Raw genomic sequence first — 14,783 nt, 5'->3', positions numbered from 1 at the left:
CACCTACTATTCTCCCTTAGAGACAGGGGGGCCGCACCTGGTGGGCTGACCCAGGAGAAACCCTCAGGACACAGGACACTGTGCTAGGGACCCAGAGAGGCTGGGGGAGCTCGTTTAGCCAGGTGACACCTGAAATGAGGCCATGCAGACTTCTGGGGACTGGTGGCCAGGCAGAGGAGCAACATGCTCAAGGATCCAGAGGCCCTGGGGACTAAGGCCAAGGTTCCCAGTGGGATGTGAAGGCAGAACAGGGTCTTTAGTCTGGGGTGGGCAGCCAGGACTCTGGACAGACAGGCCAAGCTGGCATAGTTTTGACAGGATCCCTCAGGCCGCAGGAGGCTGGGAGAGTCCAGGGCAGCCTGGGCCTGGGAGGTGGGATGGAGCAGTGAGGACAGGTGGGCTCAGGGCATCTGGAAACAGAGTCTTTGGGACTTGACAGAGGATTCAAGGGGTGCAGGTGACTCCTCATCTGCGGGAGCTTCCTCCTCCAGGAAATGTCTCCTGCCCACTCACCTCTGGTCCTCAGAACAGGCTCCAGGGGCTTGTTGTTGAGTAAGTTAATGAATGATGCTGCTCAGAAGTGCTGGCTGACCACCTGACTCCCTGTCCAGGGATGGAGGGACCCACCATCCCAACCTGCATGTGAGCCGTCTTGTGAGTGGCAGGGACTTCTAGGGGAGGAACCACAGCTTTCGTCAGCTTGCACACGGTGGTCTGAAACCTCACCGGAGTAGGAACTCAGGAAACCGAAGCCTCCCCTTCTTAGGACAGGGCGAAGCTTATAGGTCCCACCTCTGTGGGCAAAGCCATCTCTTTTCTGAGTCTCAGTTTCCCTACTTGGAAAGTAAGCTGACAATCTGACCTACCTCACTCGGCAAGTCAATGAAGTAATGGCCATGAGACAGCATTTTGCCAATGGGACCTGCCTCTTTAAAAACCTACCTCGGCCCTGGCCGGTTTGGCTCAGCGGTTAGAGTGTCGGCCTGTGGTCCACAGAGACCCGGGTTCAGTTCCTGCTAAGGGCGTGTACCTCGGTTGCAGCTTGTCCCCGGCCCTGGTTGGTCGTGCGGTGGCAGCCACTCGATGTGTCCCTTTCACGTTGATGTTTCTCTCTCTCTCTCTCTCTCTCTCTCTCTCTCTCTCTCTCACTCTATCTGAACAAAAAAATGGAAAAATGTCCTTGGGTGAGGATTAAAAAAAATATATAATAATAAAAAAATAAAAACCTACCTCGGTGGCAAATTGATGTTCTCCCTCATGGATGTTTCTAGCTCTCTCTCCCTCTCCCTTCCCCTCTCTCTAAAATCAATAAATTAAAAAACAAACAAACATTGAAAATAAAATAAAAACCCACCTCGGTTACACAAATAACATTTGAATATATGTCCCTTGTGAAAGATTCAAACCACTAGAAGGTACAGAATAAAAACTCAAAGGGTCCCTTCCCCCTCCTTGGTGACTCTCTCCCCAGGGGGGTGCTGCCATCAACAGGTTAGTGGGTGGCTTGCAGTATTTTTTAAACAACATGTATGCTTTTTCTTTTAATATTTTCATGTTGAAATATTTAAAAATCCTAACAGCTCAGGCACTAAGGCTAGCTCAGTGCTAGGCACAGCAGTGTCCCTCGACAACTCTGAGGGCAGCTCTCTGGGGTAGGTGCCATTCTTTTATTTTTTTTTAAATCCTCTCCCAAGGATATTTTCCCATTTATATTTTGATAGAATGGAAGGGAAGAAAAGAGAGAGAGAAACATCGATGACCCAGTTACGTGCCCTCGACCAGAATCAAACCTGAGACTCTCCGGTCCATGGGCAGATGCTCTAACCACGGAGCCAAACTGGCCGGGGCGCAGGTGCTATTCTTACCTGCGCTGGCCAGAAGGGGAAGCTCCGGCTTTGTTCTTGACTGTGGCTGCATAACACCTGGAATGTGCATGTCACATGGCAGCCATGTGCTTCACCTCGTAACCCAGGACCTCTTGAGCATGAAGGGCATGAAGAAGATGCCATTATAATTCTGCTGGGATGACAGGGATTGTCCCAGGTAGATACTCTAATGAGTCAGGACTTTTTTCATAGAATTTACCAGCTCCTTAATGAGACAGCCCAGGTCCTCAGGCACAGCTGGGTCCGGGGATCCTACAAAGACCCAGAAGGGGCATGGAGACGGTGTCACAGGTGGGGGGGTGGGCAGGATTGCAGTCAGGGCTGGTGAGGGAGATGGCCCCGAGGCTCCGGGCTTGCACACGGTCCTCTCCCAAAGCCCAGAAGAAGAGCAGGGGCCAGCTGCTGAGGGACAAGAGTCACATTATTTTCGGCATTCCCCTTTGGATGGTCACCTAGCTGGTTTCCAGTTTTCATTAGTAAAAACACAACATGACCCTACACCCTGGTAGTCACCTGTGTTCTCTTCAAAGGTTTAACTATGAAATAGTCAATAATAAAATATAAAAGCAAGGCTGATTTTTTTTTTTTTTTTTAGAATAATTTATTGATTTCTAGAGAGAGGAAGGGAGAAGAGAGAAACATCAATGTGAGAGAGAAACATCTGCTGGCCGCCTCCTGCACACCTCCTGCCGGGGATCAAGCCTGCAACCTGGCCCCGTGTCCTGATTCCTGGTCTCGTACTGGCAACCTCTTGGTGCACGGGATGATGCCCAGCCCACTGAGCCACACCGGTCAGGGCAAGGCTGAATTCTTTTATAAAATTAAAAAATTAGCAAATGAAAAAAATATAGCCGTGAACATCATACACGGAACTTGGTATGTGGGCAAGTCCTTGTCTGGGACAAGATGCTCACAAAAGAAATTGCTGGACCCAAGAGCATGAGCACTGTCCCTATTGGGGGGACAGTTCTTCTTGCGGGGGCAGAGTGTTGGGCACGGATGCAGGAGAGGGCACAGTGGAAGGTGAGTCTGTAAAGTCTATTCTAATGGCTTCTATTTTCAAGGTCATCACAGAGTGAGAAGGGGTGGAGGACAGGGCTTGAGAAGAGGCATTCATTGTGGGCAGCCTTGTGGGTATGTGTATCTGTGTGCTGTGTGTGCACATGTGTATTTGTATCTGTGCAGCATGCTGCACGTGCACTTGTGTGCATGTGTGTGTGTATATCTGTGTGCAGCATGCTTCATGTGCTCATGCATGTGGTCCACTGATGGATCAAAATGCTGATTATGTCCAAGGCGCCCTCCTCTCCTCCAGCGAGAGAGGGAGGGCCTGGCTCCTGCCCAGCGGCACAGGCTGTTTCAATCTCCCGGTTCAGGCCAATAGGCAAAACAAGAGGTTGTATCGCTGATTCTTCACAAAGCTGAGTATCTTCCTGTGTTTACTGGCCAGCGTGTGAATTGCCTCTAGGTACTCCTTGCATTTTTTCTGGTTAATCTTTCTTTCTGGGTGGCAGGAACTCCCTATACATTCTGAATGCCACTCCTTTGCTAAAAAGGACTCTGGCTCCCAGGATGTTATGATGTTTACCTAGTTTTATTGGCTTTAGTCTGTACCAGCATCTCAAGCTGAGCCTTGAAAGACCAGTCAGATGGGATGGAGACTTTGGAGGGAGAGCTGGGGCCCAAGGGCAGGAGAGGACAAGCCCCGCCCTCCGGGAGGGAAGCTGAAAGAGTGAGGAGCACGCCTTTGGAGGCCAGGTGGGCTTTGGCCCGATCCAACCAGGTGGGGGAAGAGCAGGCCCCCAATGAGGCTCTGGCAGGTGGTAGGATGTCCCTACTCTCTCATCTGGTTCTGCCTACTTCCCATACTGGCCTTGCCCAGTCCTGTCCAATCATCTTTCTTTGGAAATCTGAAAATCCACCTGATTGATTTGACAAATAAAAGGCTAGAGCTCAGGCAGGTGGAATTACACAGCCTAAGTTCCGCAGCAGGTGAGCAGCTGATTGGACGCAGCTGTCTGTTATCAGCCTCCTCCTCCAGGCAGCTCCCCCCTCTGCCCCCCTCTACCTGCAGCACACCTGAACTGTGCTCCCAGGCTCAGTAGTCGGCTTCACTCCCTGCTCTGATGACAGGTTCTGCGGGCCTTGCAGGGGCAGCTGGGGCTCAGGTCAGGGAGGATCTCTATGTGGTCAGTCAATGAATGCCCCTTCTCAAGCCCTGTCCTCCACCCCTTCTCACTCTGTGATGACCTTGAAAATAGAAGCCATTAGAATAGACTTTACAGACTCACCTTCCACTGTGCCCTCTCCTGCATCCGTGCCCAACACTCTGCCCCCGCAAGAAGAACTGTCCGTGCCCCTGGCTTAGACCTCTCCTCCAGATGTGGCAGGCCTCATCCCTGCTGGCCTCCTCAAGGTCATTGCTCCAACAGGTCTTTCCTCCATAATCAGCATTTTGATCCATCAGTGGACCACATGCATGAGCACATGAAGCATGCTGCACACAGATACACACACACACATGCACACAAGTGCACATGCAGCATGCTGCACAGATACACATACACATGTGCACACACAGCACACAGATATACATGCCCACAAACACAGGGCACATGCACACGTGCCTGCATGCACACATGCACATGTGACACACAAACTGCACATGCACATGCACACACGTGTTAGTTCCACTCCTGCATTCTGTAACCCCTTACCCTCCAGCTCTCCACTTTCCTCTGTTCTCCCCACGCTCTCTCCAGCCCCCCCTCTCCTGAACCCTTCCCAAGAGGCTTCCCTGCATTCCATGACCTTTTGTAAAGGGCCCTGCAACCTACAAGCAGCCAAATCTTCTTGGTCCACTGGTGGCTCTTGTCCCAGCTGACCACTCCCTCCTCCTTGAGACACAGTGGCTTCTAGAAACCCTGGGCCCTTTGGCTTGCCCGGACTCTCCCAGCTCCCCACTCTGCCCTCCTCCCTCGTCTTCCTGACCCCTAGTGCTAGAGGGCCCAGCTCCAACCTTCACTTCTGTCTCCTGGTGTCCTGCTTCCAATGCCCTCTTCCTCTGTGAGCCCCAGATAAGCGTCACCAGCCCAGCTCCTCCCCCAATGTGGCTGACAGGCAACTTCACAAATGCCCACCCCCTGCTCCTCCCATCCTTCCACTTGCTCAGCCTAACCTGCAAGGCATTCTAGACTGTTCTCTCCCTCTCACACCCACCCCAGGTGGTCAGAATCCACACAGAATTCAACTGCTTCTCTCCAGTGACCTTCATACGACGCCAGGGAAAACTTACCCTAACCCGCGTTGGCTGTCCGGAGTCCTCACACTGCCCTGCGGGACCCTTCTGTATTCGTACCCCCAGCCCCGCATCCCACCCCCTCCGGCGCTCTGACCTCACTGAGCACACCTCCCTACCTGGGCTCACACAGATGCCTGCCCTTGTGGGACAAGCTCTCCCAGGAGAGAGGAGAGTGTCTTAGGTCAGGTCCCAGCAGGAGCATAACAGGGTCAAAGGTCAAACCCATATCTAGACTGCCAAGCTAGCGAGAACTCTCTGCCCATGTGGGCATCAGGGCCTGGGCAGGGCAGTCCCCCCCAACTCCCAAGGCCTCGTTAGTCTCCCTAAGGATTGAGCCCTCCACCCCATGCTCCGCCCACTCCCCCACTGCCCCAGCAGCTTTTCAGCCCCCACCCTACCTCCCTGAGGGAAGCTGCTCCTTCATGCCCTAGGCAGCCTCTGAAGCTCACCCTGTACCCACCCCCATACCTGGGCACAGCCCCCACAGCCCCTAAGGACGTGTGGGCAGGGATGTTCACAGCAGCATGGGGAGCCACACACTTGCTGGGCCCAGGTGACAGTTTCCGCCAGTGGGAGATTTCAGCAGTGGTGATGCGTGACCCAGAGCCATGAGCTCCAGAGGATGAGTCCAAAATGACCTTGGGAGGAAAAGGCAAGCCACTGAGAATGAGGGTTGACTGGAGCCATGATGGCAAGTGTGACAACTTCAGCTGCCACCATGGGAAAGACCCAGGGCAGGGACAGGCACAGGGACCTTCAGATTTCTCCACGTTCTTTCTTTTTTAAAAAAATTTTTTTCTTCTTTATTTTTAGAGAGGAAGGGAGAGGGAGAGAGAGAGAAACATCAGTGAGAGAGAACATCAACTGGCGGCCTCCTGCACGCCCCCCACTGGGGATCAAGCATACAACCTGGGCATGTGCCCCGACCAGGAAGGAATCCAACCGGAGATTTCTGTGTGCGTGGGTTGACGCTCAATCACTGAGCCACACTGGCTGGGTTCCATGTTACCTCTTAAACCGGATCACAGCTCCTACTCAATCATTATTTTTTTGTGCCTGAAATAATTCTCTAACTGATTTCCAAACCCCTCTGCCTCTGGGAACTCAGGACAGACGGAAGCTCCTTGCCCTATGTGATTTGCCCCAACGGACATTTGCAGCCTCTCTGCCACTCCCAGACCTTTGCTCTAGCTGTGTCCAGGCCAAGAATGCCTCTCCCCTCCCCAGCTGGTCTTTCTAGGTCCATGTCCACAGCAAGCTTCTAAGCAGTAAGAGAAATGGGGTCAGGTTTGACTTTTAGAAAGAGGTTTTTGGGAACCCCAGCAAGGAGGGCAAATGGAAGGGGGGAGGAGGAGGACATCGAGGGGGCAGAGAGAGAACTACCCTGAGGCCAGCTGCACACTCTGGCACCTATAGCTGATGCCCTTTCACCCTCATCCCGCTGGTAGCCATGGAGATGTTTGAGGTCTCCACTCCAGCCCTTGTCTTCATGGGGGAAAGGGAGCAGGGCAGCTACAGCCTTGAGACACCACCTCCCTATGATGTCTCCCAGGGCCTGGGGGCTCCCAAAGGACAAATGTCAACCCCAGGACCTCCTTTCATTTGGACCCCATCATACTCAGAGACATTCAGAACAGGAAAGGTGGGAGAAACTAGGGAAACTGAAGCTAGAGAGCGGAGGATACTTAAGCAGAAGTGGAGCCCATTGCAGGCCAGTGCTCCCCATGGTCCCCACCCCTGGCTATGAGCTGGTTTGTAATCTGGTGGTTGTCATGGGTCCTAAGAGGTACAGTATGAGCCTGCGAGGCCACACTGCACTGAGGTGACACAGAGCTTTGGGTGAAGGTATATTGTTGGGTCTCATTAGCATGACCTCTGGCGTGCATGTGCCCTGCCCCAAACCTTGGACCCCTTGTGGGGAGGCTGGGACCAATCCACCACAAATGATTGAAGATAACCAGGGGAAGTTCCTGGCTTCCCCCTGGCTGCTCCTTACCTGGAGGCCACCTCGCTGTGAGCCCCTATTTCCTGGCAGGTGAATCAGGGTCATAATTCCCAGCAGTACCAAATGTGAAAATGAAGTGAAATCACATATGCTTAGCACAGAGATTGGCACATAGTAGGCGCCCATAAACTGCTGTCTGCATCCCTTCATCCATTCCCTGGGAGAGTCAGCCTCGAGCGGGGGTTCCAATGCCCCCACCCCAGCCGGGCAGAACGCGGATCAGGGCACTTAGGGGTCACTGCTCCCGCCTTCTGACCCCTCCAGGTACAGATGGTTCCCCCAAGGTCACAAAGGGTCACTGCAAAGGGGACCTGGAATACCACTTGTGGGGTGAGGAGGAAAGTCCGGTCTGGGGACCCAGGGCGTCCAGCGCGCGCCCAGGCTCACCGAGCGTCGGCACTGGGGGACCAGACGCCCTCCTAGGCCCGGCCGCTCGCCGCCCGGAGCCTCCCCTCGCCGCCGCTCGGGTTTCCCGAAGCCCCGCCTCGCCCCCACCCAGCGCCGTTCCCGCCCCCCTACCGCGCCCTCAAGTTTCTCCGAACTTTTCAGCCGGTCCCGCTGGGCGCCCCGCCCCCAGGCTGGTGACGTAACAATGGTGCAGCGCGACGGCCTATGGGCGGCGGAGGGGGCCGGCAGCGCGGGCCAATGGCGGCGGCGGACGGTTCCGCGGTCCTGCCCGGCCGGGGCCGCACTGCGCCGCCCGCCGCCCGCCACCCGCCTGCCTGCCTGCCCGCCCGCCGGCGCCCGCACCGCCGCCCGGCGACCGTACGGCGGCGGCTCAGAGCGCGGCTGCGGCGGGCGCGGCGGCTTCCTCCCCTCTGTCCTTCCGTCCTGGGACCTTTACCTCCGCTCGCACTACCCGCGGAGGGACAACGCGCTCCTGCCTGCAGCGGGGGCGGGGACGCTGGGCTCGCGGCCCCACCGCCCCCGACGGTGAGTCCCCATGCCCAGCTCGCAGCCCCCGCCCCGGGCACTCCCCTCCGGCAGCCGCCCCCTCACACTCCGTGGACACACGCACACGCAGGTGCAGCTGTCGCTATGCCGGCCACCCGCCCGCAAGCACCCTGGCCTCGCCGCCGGCGACCCGGGGTCCACCGTGCTGCCGGGAGGAGCTGGCGGGCGGCCCGGGACGCGCCACCCAGCTCTCGTCAGCCCAACCCCCACTCACCGAGCCGCGGCCGTGACTCAATGCCCAGTGACGTGGGGCGGCCCAACTTTACGTAACCCGCCCGGCGCCCCATGGTGTCCACACAAGGGTACACCTGGGGCGCAGAGGCCCAGGCGTGGGGGGTTGCTGTAGTCATAGTGCCCCCCAAAAGGGCGCTGTGGCTGCAGTCCACCCCCACCGTGCCCATCTCTTTAACTTAGTTATCCGGACCCTTTGTGACCAAGGACTTAGCCGTGAGAGAAAGCAATGAGTACCTTGGACAGGGGCCAAGAGGCCAGGGCTCAGGTTGAAGCTGGGACTTAGAGGGCAAGATCAGACCTCAAGCTGGGCTCCCTGTGGGTTGGGACACCCCCACGTGTGGAATGAGCCCAAAATGGGAGGCAGGAAATCTGGGTTGTAGGCCTGGCTCTACCATGACTTGCTGACTGATCTTTGACAGGCTTGTCCCTTGCTGGAAAATGGGATGACAGTACCTGTTTCCTCTAGTAGTTGGGAAGATCAAGAGAGGTAGTCGATTTGGAGTTTGCAAACTGTGAAGGGTGGTGCACACCAGTCTCTAGGTTGACTTCACCCTCCGGCCTCCTCCCAGGAGCTAGGGGTGTGGCCATCCAGTAAATACCATGTTTGGGTGGAAGGCTAGAGTCCCATCCTCACCCCCCAAATTCACCGTGCTGGGGTTCACAGCCTGCATTCCCCTCTCTTTCAGATGATGAAGCTGAGGCTCAGAGAAGGAAAGTGAGACACGCGTTTGCACAACTAGGTGATCACCGTGTAGGAACCAGGTAGGACTGAATCTAGAGCTCTGCCCTTGTCCTGCCTGGGAGGGGAGGACTCTAGGCTTCCTCACCCGGGGTCAGGGGCTAGAGGACAGGGTCAAGGTTAGGTGGGGCTGGGACAGGGCGGACTGGGCTGCAGAAAGGATTCGGCTTGGCTTGAGATGTGGGCTCAGCTTTCCTTCCCCCTACCGGGCCTTTTCTCTCTTTGGGAGTGGGAGCAGGAACTCTTCCAATGGGGTCCCTGGGCTGGAAGGGTGTGTGAGGTTTCATTGTGGTCTTGACAGTGGGTGGAACTGTGGGGACAGAGGCAGGGAAGGGCATGTCTACTAGAGATGCCAGAGAACGAGATTTCAGGGAGGGAAGTCAGGTACAGCTAGATCAAGGATATGGGCGTGCGGTTGAAGGTCTGGAAGAGAAGGAAGCTATTAACTGGAAGGGCCCGCCTGATGCTGGAGGTAGGTACAGAGTCGGCCCTGTGAGGCGTGTTCAGGAATCCCCACTGAGGCCCTTCGGTTTCTCAGGTTGAGTCCAGCAGTGGGGACAGGAGCCCAGACCTCTCACCATGGTCCCCTCCGGGTGTAGGTGGTTGGCCGCAGAGCCCATGCCGTGAGGCCAGGAGTCACCCCTCTGCCAGCATGCCGTGGGATGCTCAGCGGCCCGGGGGCGGTGCGGACAGTGGGCCTGACGGTGCGAGCGCAGCCCGCTCCCGGGCCCAGAAGCAGTGCCGGAAGTCTTCCTTCGCCTTCTACCAAGCTGTGCGAGACCTGCTACCCGTCTGGCTGCTCGAGGACATGCGCGCCAGCGAGGCTTTCCACTGGGACGAGCGCGGGCGCGCCACTGCCTACTCGCCGTCCGAGGCGCTGCTCTACGCGCTCGTGCACGACCACCAGGCCTATGCGCACTACCTGCTGGCCACGTTCCCAAGGCGCGCGCTCGCGCTGCCCAGCGCCGGCTTCCGTTGCTGCGCCGCACCTGCGCCGCACGTGGCCCTGGCGGTGCGCTATAACCGGGTGGGCATCCTGCGCCGCATCCTGTGCACCATCCGTGACTTTCCGGCCGAGGACCGCGCGCGCCTGCTAGACCGACGTGGCTGCAGCCGTGTTGAGGGTGGCGGCACGTCGCTGCACGTGGCCTGCGAGCTGGCACGCCCGGAGTGCCTCTTCCTGCTGCTTGGCCACGGCGCCTTGCCCGGCCTGCGTGATGGTGGTGGCCTCACGCCGCTTGAGCTGCTGCTGCGTCAGCTGGGCCTCGACTCCGGGGCCACCCCTGCTGCCGCAACGCCCGCTGTACCTGGGGAGCTGCGTCAGCGCCGCCTGCTGCTGCTTGACCTGTTGGTACTGTACACGCCCGCGGATGTCGCCAGCCGGGCCCGTTGCGAGCTGCTGGCTGAACCGCTGCGCTGGCAGCGGCTGCTGGGCGAAGACAAGTTCCAGTGGCTGGCGGGTCTGGCGCCACCCTCGCTCTTTGTGCGCGCCATGCAGGTGCTGGTCACCGCCATCTCGCCCTGCCGCTTCCCCGAGGCCCTGGACGAGCTGCCGCTGCCTCCTTTCCTGCAGCCACTGGACCTCACTGGCAAGAGCTAGCCCACGGGGCACCCTGGGCACTGGATTTTTGGAGAATACTATTTTTCAGAACGTTGTACCTAGCACTTTACATATATTGAACTCTACATTAGAATCTCTGCCTCATCTGTCCCGTGCATGGGGGCTGGGCCGGGCTGGGCCAGGATGGGCAGGTGGGCTCCAAGCTACAGGTTTTCTGAGTCTGGCTGAGCTGCGTGCTCCACCTGTGCAGAGCGGGGTTGAGGAGGCATGTGGCTCCCAAGAGTCAGGCCTTGACATGAGCTCATTGCCCTGCCCGAGGAAGGTGAGGGCCAGCCTTCTACCTCCATCTAGAGCCTCCTGGAAGGTTATCCCAGAGGGAGTGACATCTGAACTGAGCAGAAGGAATCAGGGGCTGTGGACTGACGTGTCCAAGCTGGACCAATAGCGTTGAAAAGGCATGGAGGCCAAGAATAAGCCCTGTGGGGGCTGTGGGAGGCCCTTGGCATAGTCAGCACTAGTACCTTGTAACTCCTCTGTGGCACCAGGACTGGATCCTGAGGGCACAGGAGGGCAGGAGGGCTACTGTGCTGCAGGGGGAGGCACAGCCCAGGCTGGCCCTCCTGGTCCTCCCACACTAGCACCCACCCCTCCTTAGGGGTCACTGTGACTGCCCCACCAAAACTGGTCTACCCAGGCCTGGCTTTGTCCGTGTCATACTTTTTTTCTCCCTGAGGATGAGCAGGCACCTAGCCCTGGGGCTTCTGGCCCCAATTCCCCCCCTCCCCTCCTCAGGTGGGGTTAGATGTGTCTTAGGCCTGCCCTCAGTCTGCCCAGGGTGTGGAGTTCTCTGTGTCCCCTGGCCCAGCCCCCAGTGGGTGTTAGGTGGTGCCCATGGGCGATGGGCTGGCTGCATCACCCAATGAAAAGTCCTCCTGTCCAGCCAGGAGAGCTGTTCTGCAGGAAGATTCTGAAGGTGTAGACTTGCTAGCAGATACATCCCAGCCCTTCAGGAAAAGGGACCCTGGCCAAAAAAGCAGGGTCCATGCCCCAAGGAGCCTTGGCACGAGGGATAACAGCCAGGCTGTACTGCCCAGGAATTCTGCTGGGCCATGAAATTCAACCCATGACTGCATGGGCTGGAAGGCCACAATGTCCTGCCAGGAGCAGAGGGCTAAAGGTGTGCATGATGCAGTGACCAGCCTGGTGAGGGTACCCACTTCCCACCCTGCCCCCAGTGTCCCTGAGGGAGGCACTCCGAGGGGTGAAGAGGCTTTGGGTGGTGGGCCATAGGAGGGAGGGTACGGAAGGGGCCTGGGTAGCAGGAAGGTCTTGCTTGAGGAGGGGGCCTGCTTCTAGCCTGCACCTGCTGCCTACTTAGGGTGACCTGAGACAAATCCCTACACCCCGGGCTTCTGTGTCCCCATGTTTTCAAAGGGTTTTGGATCATCTCCAAGCTATCTGCCCTGAAAAAGATGTGACCCCAGTTCCTGGGAAGTGTGGGGTGGGTGGGTGGGTGCACAGCCCTGTTGAGAAGGAGGGAGGAGGAAGGGTGCACCACCCAGTGGCTGATCCTAGATTCCAAGTGGGAATGAGGGCTTCTCCCCTCCTGCTGTGTGTCCTGGGCCAGTTAAATAGCTTCCCTGAACCTGGCATCAGGAGCCCCTGAGCCCTCTGTGAGGTCCCAGGTTCTCATACCAGGGATGCCACTGTGGGGGAGGGTACATTTCCCATAGAGAGGAAAAGTGGAGAGCAGCAAGTCATGGGCACCTGGCTGGGGACCTGGGTCTGCAGACTTTCTCTCATGTCTCCCCAGCCCCAGCTCTGTCCTCTGTGGGGCTGGCCCAAGGCCCAGGGCTCGGTCCCCTTTCACTTCTCAAGACCTACAGCTGCCCCTTTGGTGACAACCTCCTTTGAGCCCCTTGGGCTGGGGATAGGGTGATGCAGGGGTAGGGGAGCTGCCCTGTCTCAGGGTTCCCTGAAGCCCTGGAAGGGGGACGTCACAAGCATTGTCAGGAAAGCAGGAGGTGACACCTGGACTGGTCTGGGGGTTAGAGACAGGATCCCAGCAGGAGGAATTGTGGGCACCACAGAAGTGGGGAAGGTCAGGGTCCAAGTGGGGTGGTTTGCTTTGGGGTGAGCAGGGAAGTGCACCATCATTCTTTGGGTGATGTTGGGGCCCATCTGAGGATTGCTTGGAGAGTGGGAGGGCAGGAGGCAGGCAGCCAGGGCACTAGCCCCTGCTGTCCTCGCTGTGGGTGGGTGGGACGGGGAGGGGAGGCTACTGCTCAGAGCTGAGGGGAGGCAGAGGGAGCTGAGGCCCGGCCAACATCACAGCCCCGTGACAGCCGAGCCGGGCCCGAGTCCTGGCATGGCTCCCGCTGGGGACTGAAGCCTGGCTGGGTGACACAAAGGACCTAGAGGAAAGGTGTGGGTGGATAAGGGTATCTGGTGGCTGTTGCTGGCCCGGGGGAGGGAGGGCTGGCCCATGTTAGGCTTATCAGTGCCCTGGGCCCTCCAGCCCCAGGAAGGGTAGCAAGCACCGTGGCACCACCCCGTCACCATTATCACCCCAGCCATGAGCATGGAGGACTCCAGTCGGCTAGGCCCAGCCCAGGGGTCCCTTGGCAGACAGCAGCTCAGCTCTTGGCCACTGGCAGGTGATCTTGATGGCTTCTTAAAGGAAATTGCTCCGCCCACAACAGGCTCATTTTTCTCCTGTGAAGTGTGCTGGTTCATTTGCTCAGTTCATTCATTTCTGCAGTCTTTCAAAAGAAAACCTGAATGCAGCCATTACAGGTCACCCCCACGCCCACCCAGGGGCCCAGTGAACCCCGGTTCATTAGGACTCAGAGGCCAGAATGTGTACCCTAGATGTCTGTTGGTATTGTGGCCTCGTGCCCAGAGCCTGAAAGGGACACCGCAGGACATGGTGTGCTACAGGGGTGGCCTGGGGGAGACGGCCAAGAGGGCAGGGGAGGAAAGCCCCGGACTGCCCCTCCTCTGGCCCCAGGCACATGAGCCTGGCCTCACTGCCTCCTTTGCAGGCTAACGTCGTTCCGAGGCTGCCTCAGGTTTTCCTACCTTGATTTCCTTTCCTCCCAATTTCTTCAACTTTCAAATAATGTATTGAGCGGTTTCCTAAGTTACTGCAAATCCTGTTCAGAACCATGCTTCCTGGAAGCCAGGAAGGGGAAACAGCGTAGCCAGGGGAGGCTGCAGTGTCTGGGCCTGTTTCAGGAGAAGCAAATGAGCGACTGACGAAGCCCTGCTTCAGTGATTGGTTTGGGCTACATTTTTTTTTTTTTTTTGGTACATGCCCCTAGCGGGAACCGAACCTGGGACTCTCTGGTCTGCAGGCCGACGCTCCAACCGCTGAGCCAAACCGGCCAGGGCTGGGCTACATTTTAAAATGGAGGTGCAGTTGACCGACTTGGAGGGGTTATGTAACCATCTGATTCAAGGCAGAGGTGAAGAGAGAGATTTGTACCTTTGGTGATTTTAAAAAGGATTTCAGCTTACAGAACTCATGCTCATGGTAGAACCCTTAGACTGTGCAGAGAAGTTGAGGTCAGGGTGTGGCGAGGCCTGGCCCTGGAAATAACAACTGTCCTGCTTGTCACCCACTGTGCGGCTCCCAGTGAAGAGGCTGACTGGCTGCCCACATCCCACCACCCAGACACACACTGTTAGCATTCTGGTATATTTTCTTCCTGTTTTCTCTCTGCGCATATATACATATATTTTTTTCTATACATTTTTTTTTTTACATACATGACATCAGGTCATTTATATTAGTATTTTCAAACTTACTGTAAAAGCATCTCCCTATATTGTAAGTGAATGTGATTGTTTTGGGTTTTTTGTTAATTCTCATCTGAGGATATTTTTTCATTGATTTTTAGACAGTGTGGTAGGGAAAGAGGAAGGGATGGAGAGACATTGATGTAAGACACATCGACTGGTTGCCTCACACAGGACTCGGGCCAGGGATCGAACCTGCAATCCCTTGGTCCATAGGCTGACACTCTAAGCACTGAACTAAATCAGCTAGGGCTGTGAATGTGATTTTTAGGAAGTCTTTCGTAATTATTCTATGATAGCTG

General features: G+C 56.8%; 1 protein-coding gene across 2 annotated transcripts; it reads left to right on the top strand.

Annotated features, from left to right (window-relative positions):
* The first annotated feature begins 8,005 nt into the window (after positions 1-8,005).
* Positions 8,006-10,804, top strand: ANKRD9 (ankyrin repeat domain 9). Of its 2 annotated transcripts, none has more exons than XM_036276789.1 (3): positions 8,006-8,125; positions 9,067-9,142; positions 9,719-10,804. In XM_036276789.1, the coding sequence occupies exon 3, from the start codon at positions 9,772-9,774 to the stop codon at positions 10,717-10,719; it is 948 nt and encodes a 315-aa protein (XP_036132682.1). In that variant the 5' UTR covers positions 8,006-8,125; positions 9,067-9,142; positions 9,719-9,771; the 3' UTR covers positions 10,720-10,804. The 2 variants fall into 2 exon arrangements, with proteins under 2 accessions (XP_036132682.1, XP_036132691.1); XM_036276798.1 differs by having other exon boundaries at positions 9,658-10,804.
* The last annotated feature ends 3,979 nt before the right edge of the window (positions 10,805-14,783 follow it).

Source organism: Molossus molossus, unplaced genomic scaffold (assembly GCF_014108415.1).
Source record: "Molossus molossus isolate mMolMol1 unplaced genomic scaffold, mMolMol1.p scaffold_m16_p_1, whole genome shotgun sequence".
Classification (NCBI taxonomy): Eukaryota; Metazoa; Chordata; class Mammalia; order Chiroptera; family Molossidae; genus Molossus; species Molossus molossus.
This window is presented reverse-complemented; position numbering and strand designations above follow the sequence as displayed.

Excerpts from the sequence above, each read along its gene's own strand:
- ANKRD9 (XM_036276789.1), top strand. The coding sequence starts at position 9,772 with ATGCCGTGGGATGCTCAGCGGCCCGGGGGCGGTGCGGACAGTGGGCCT.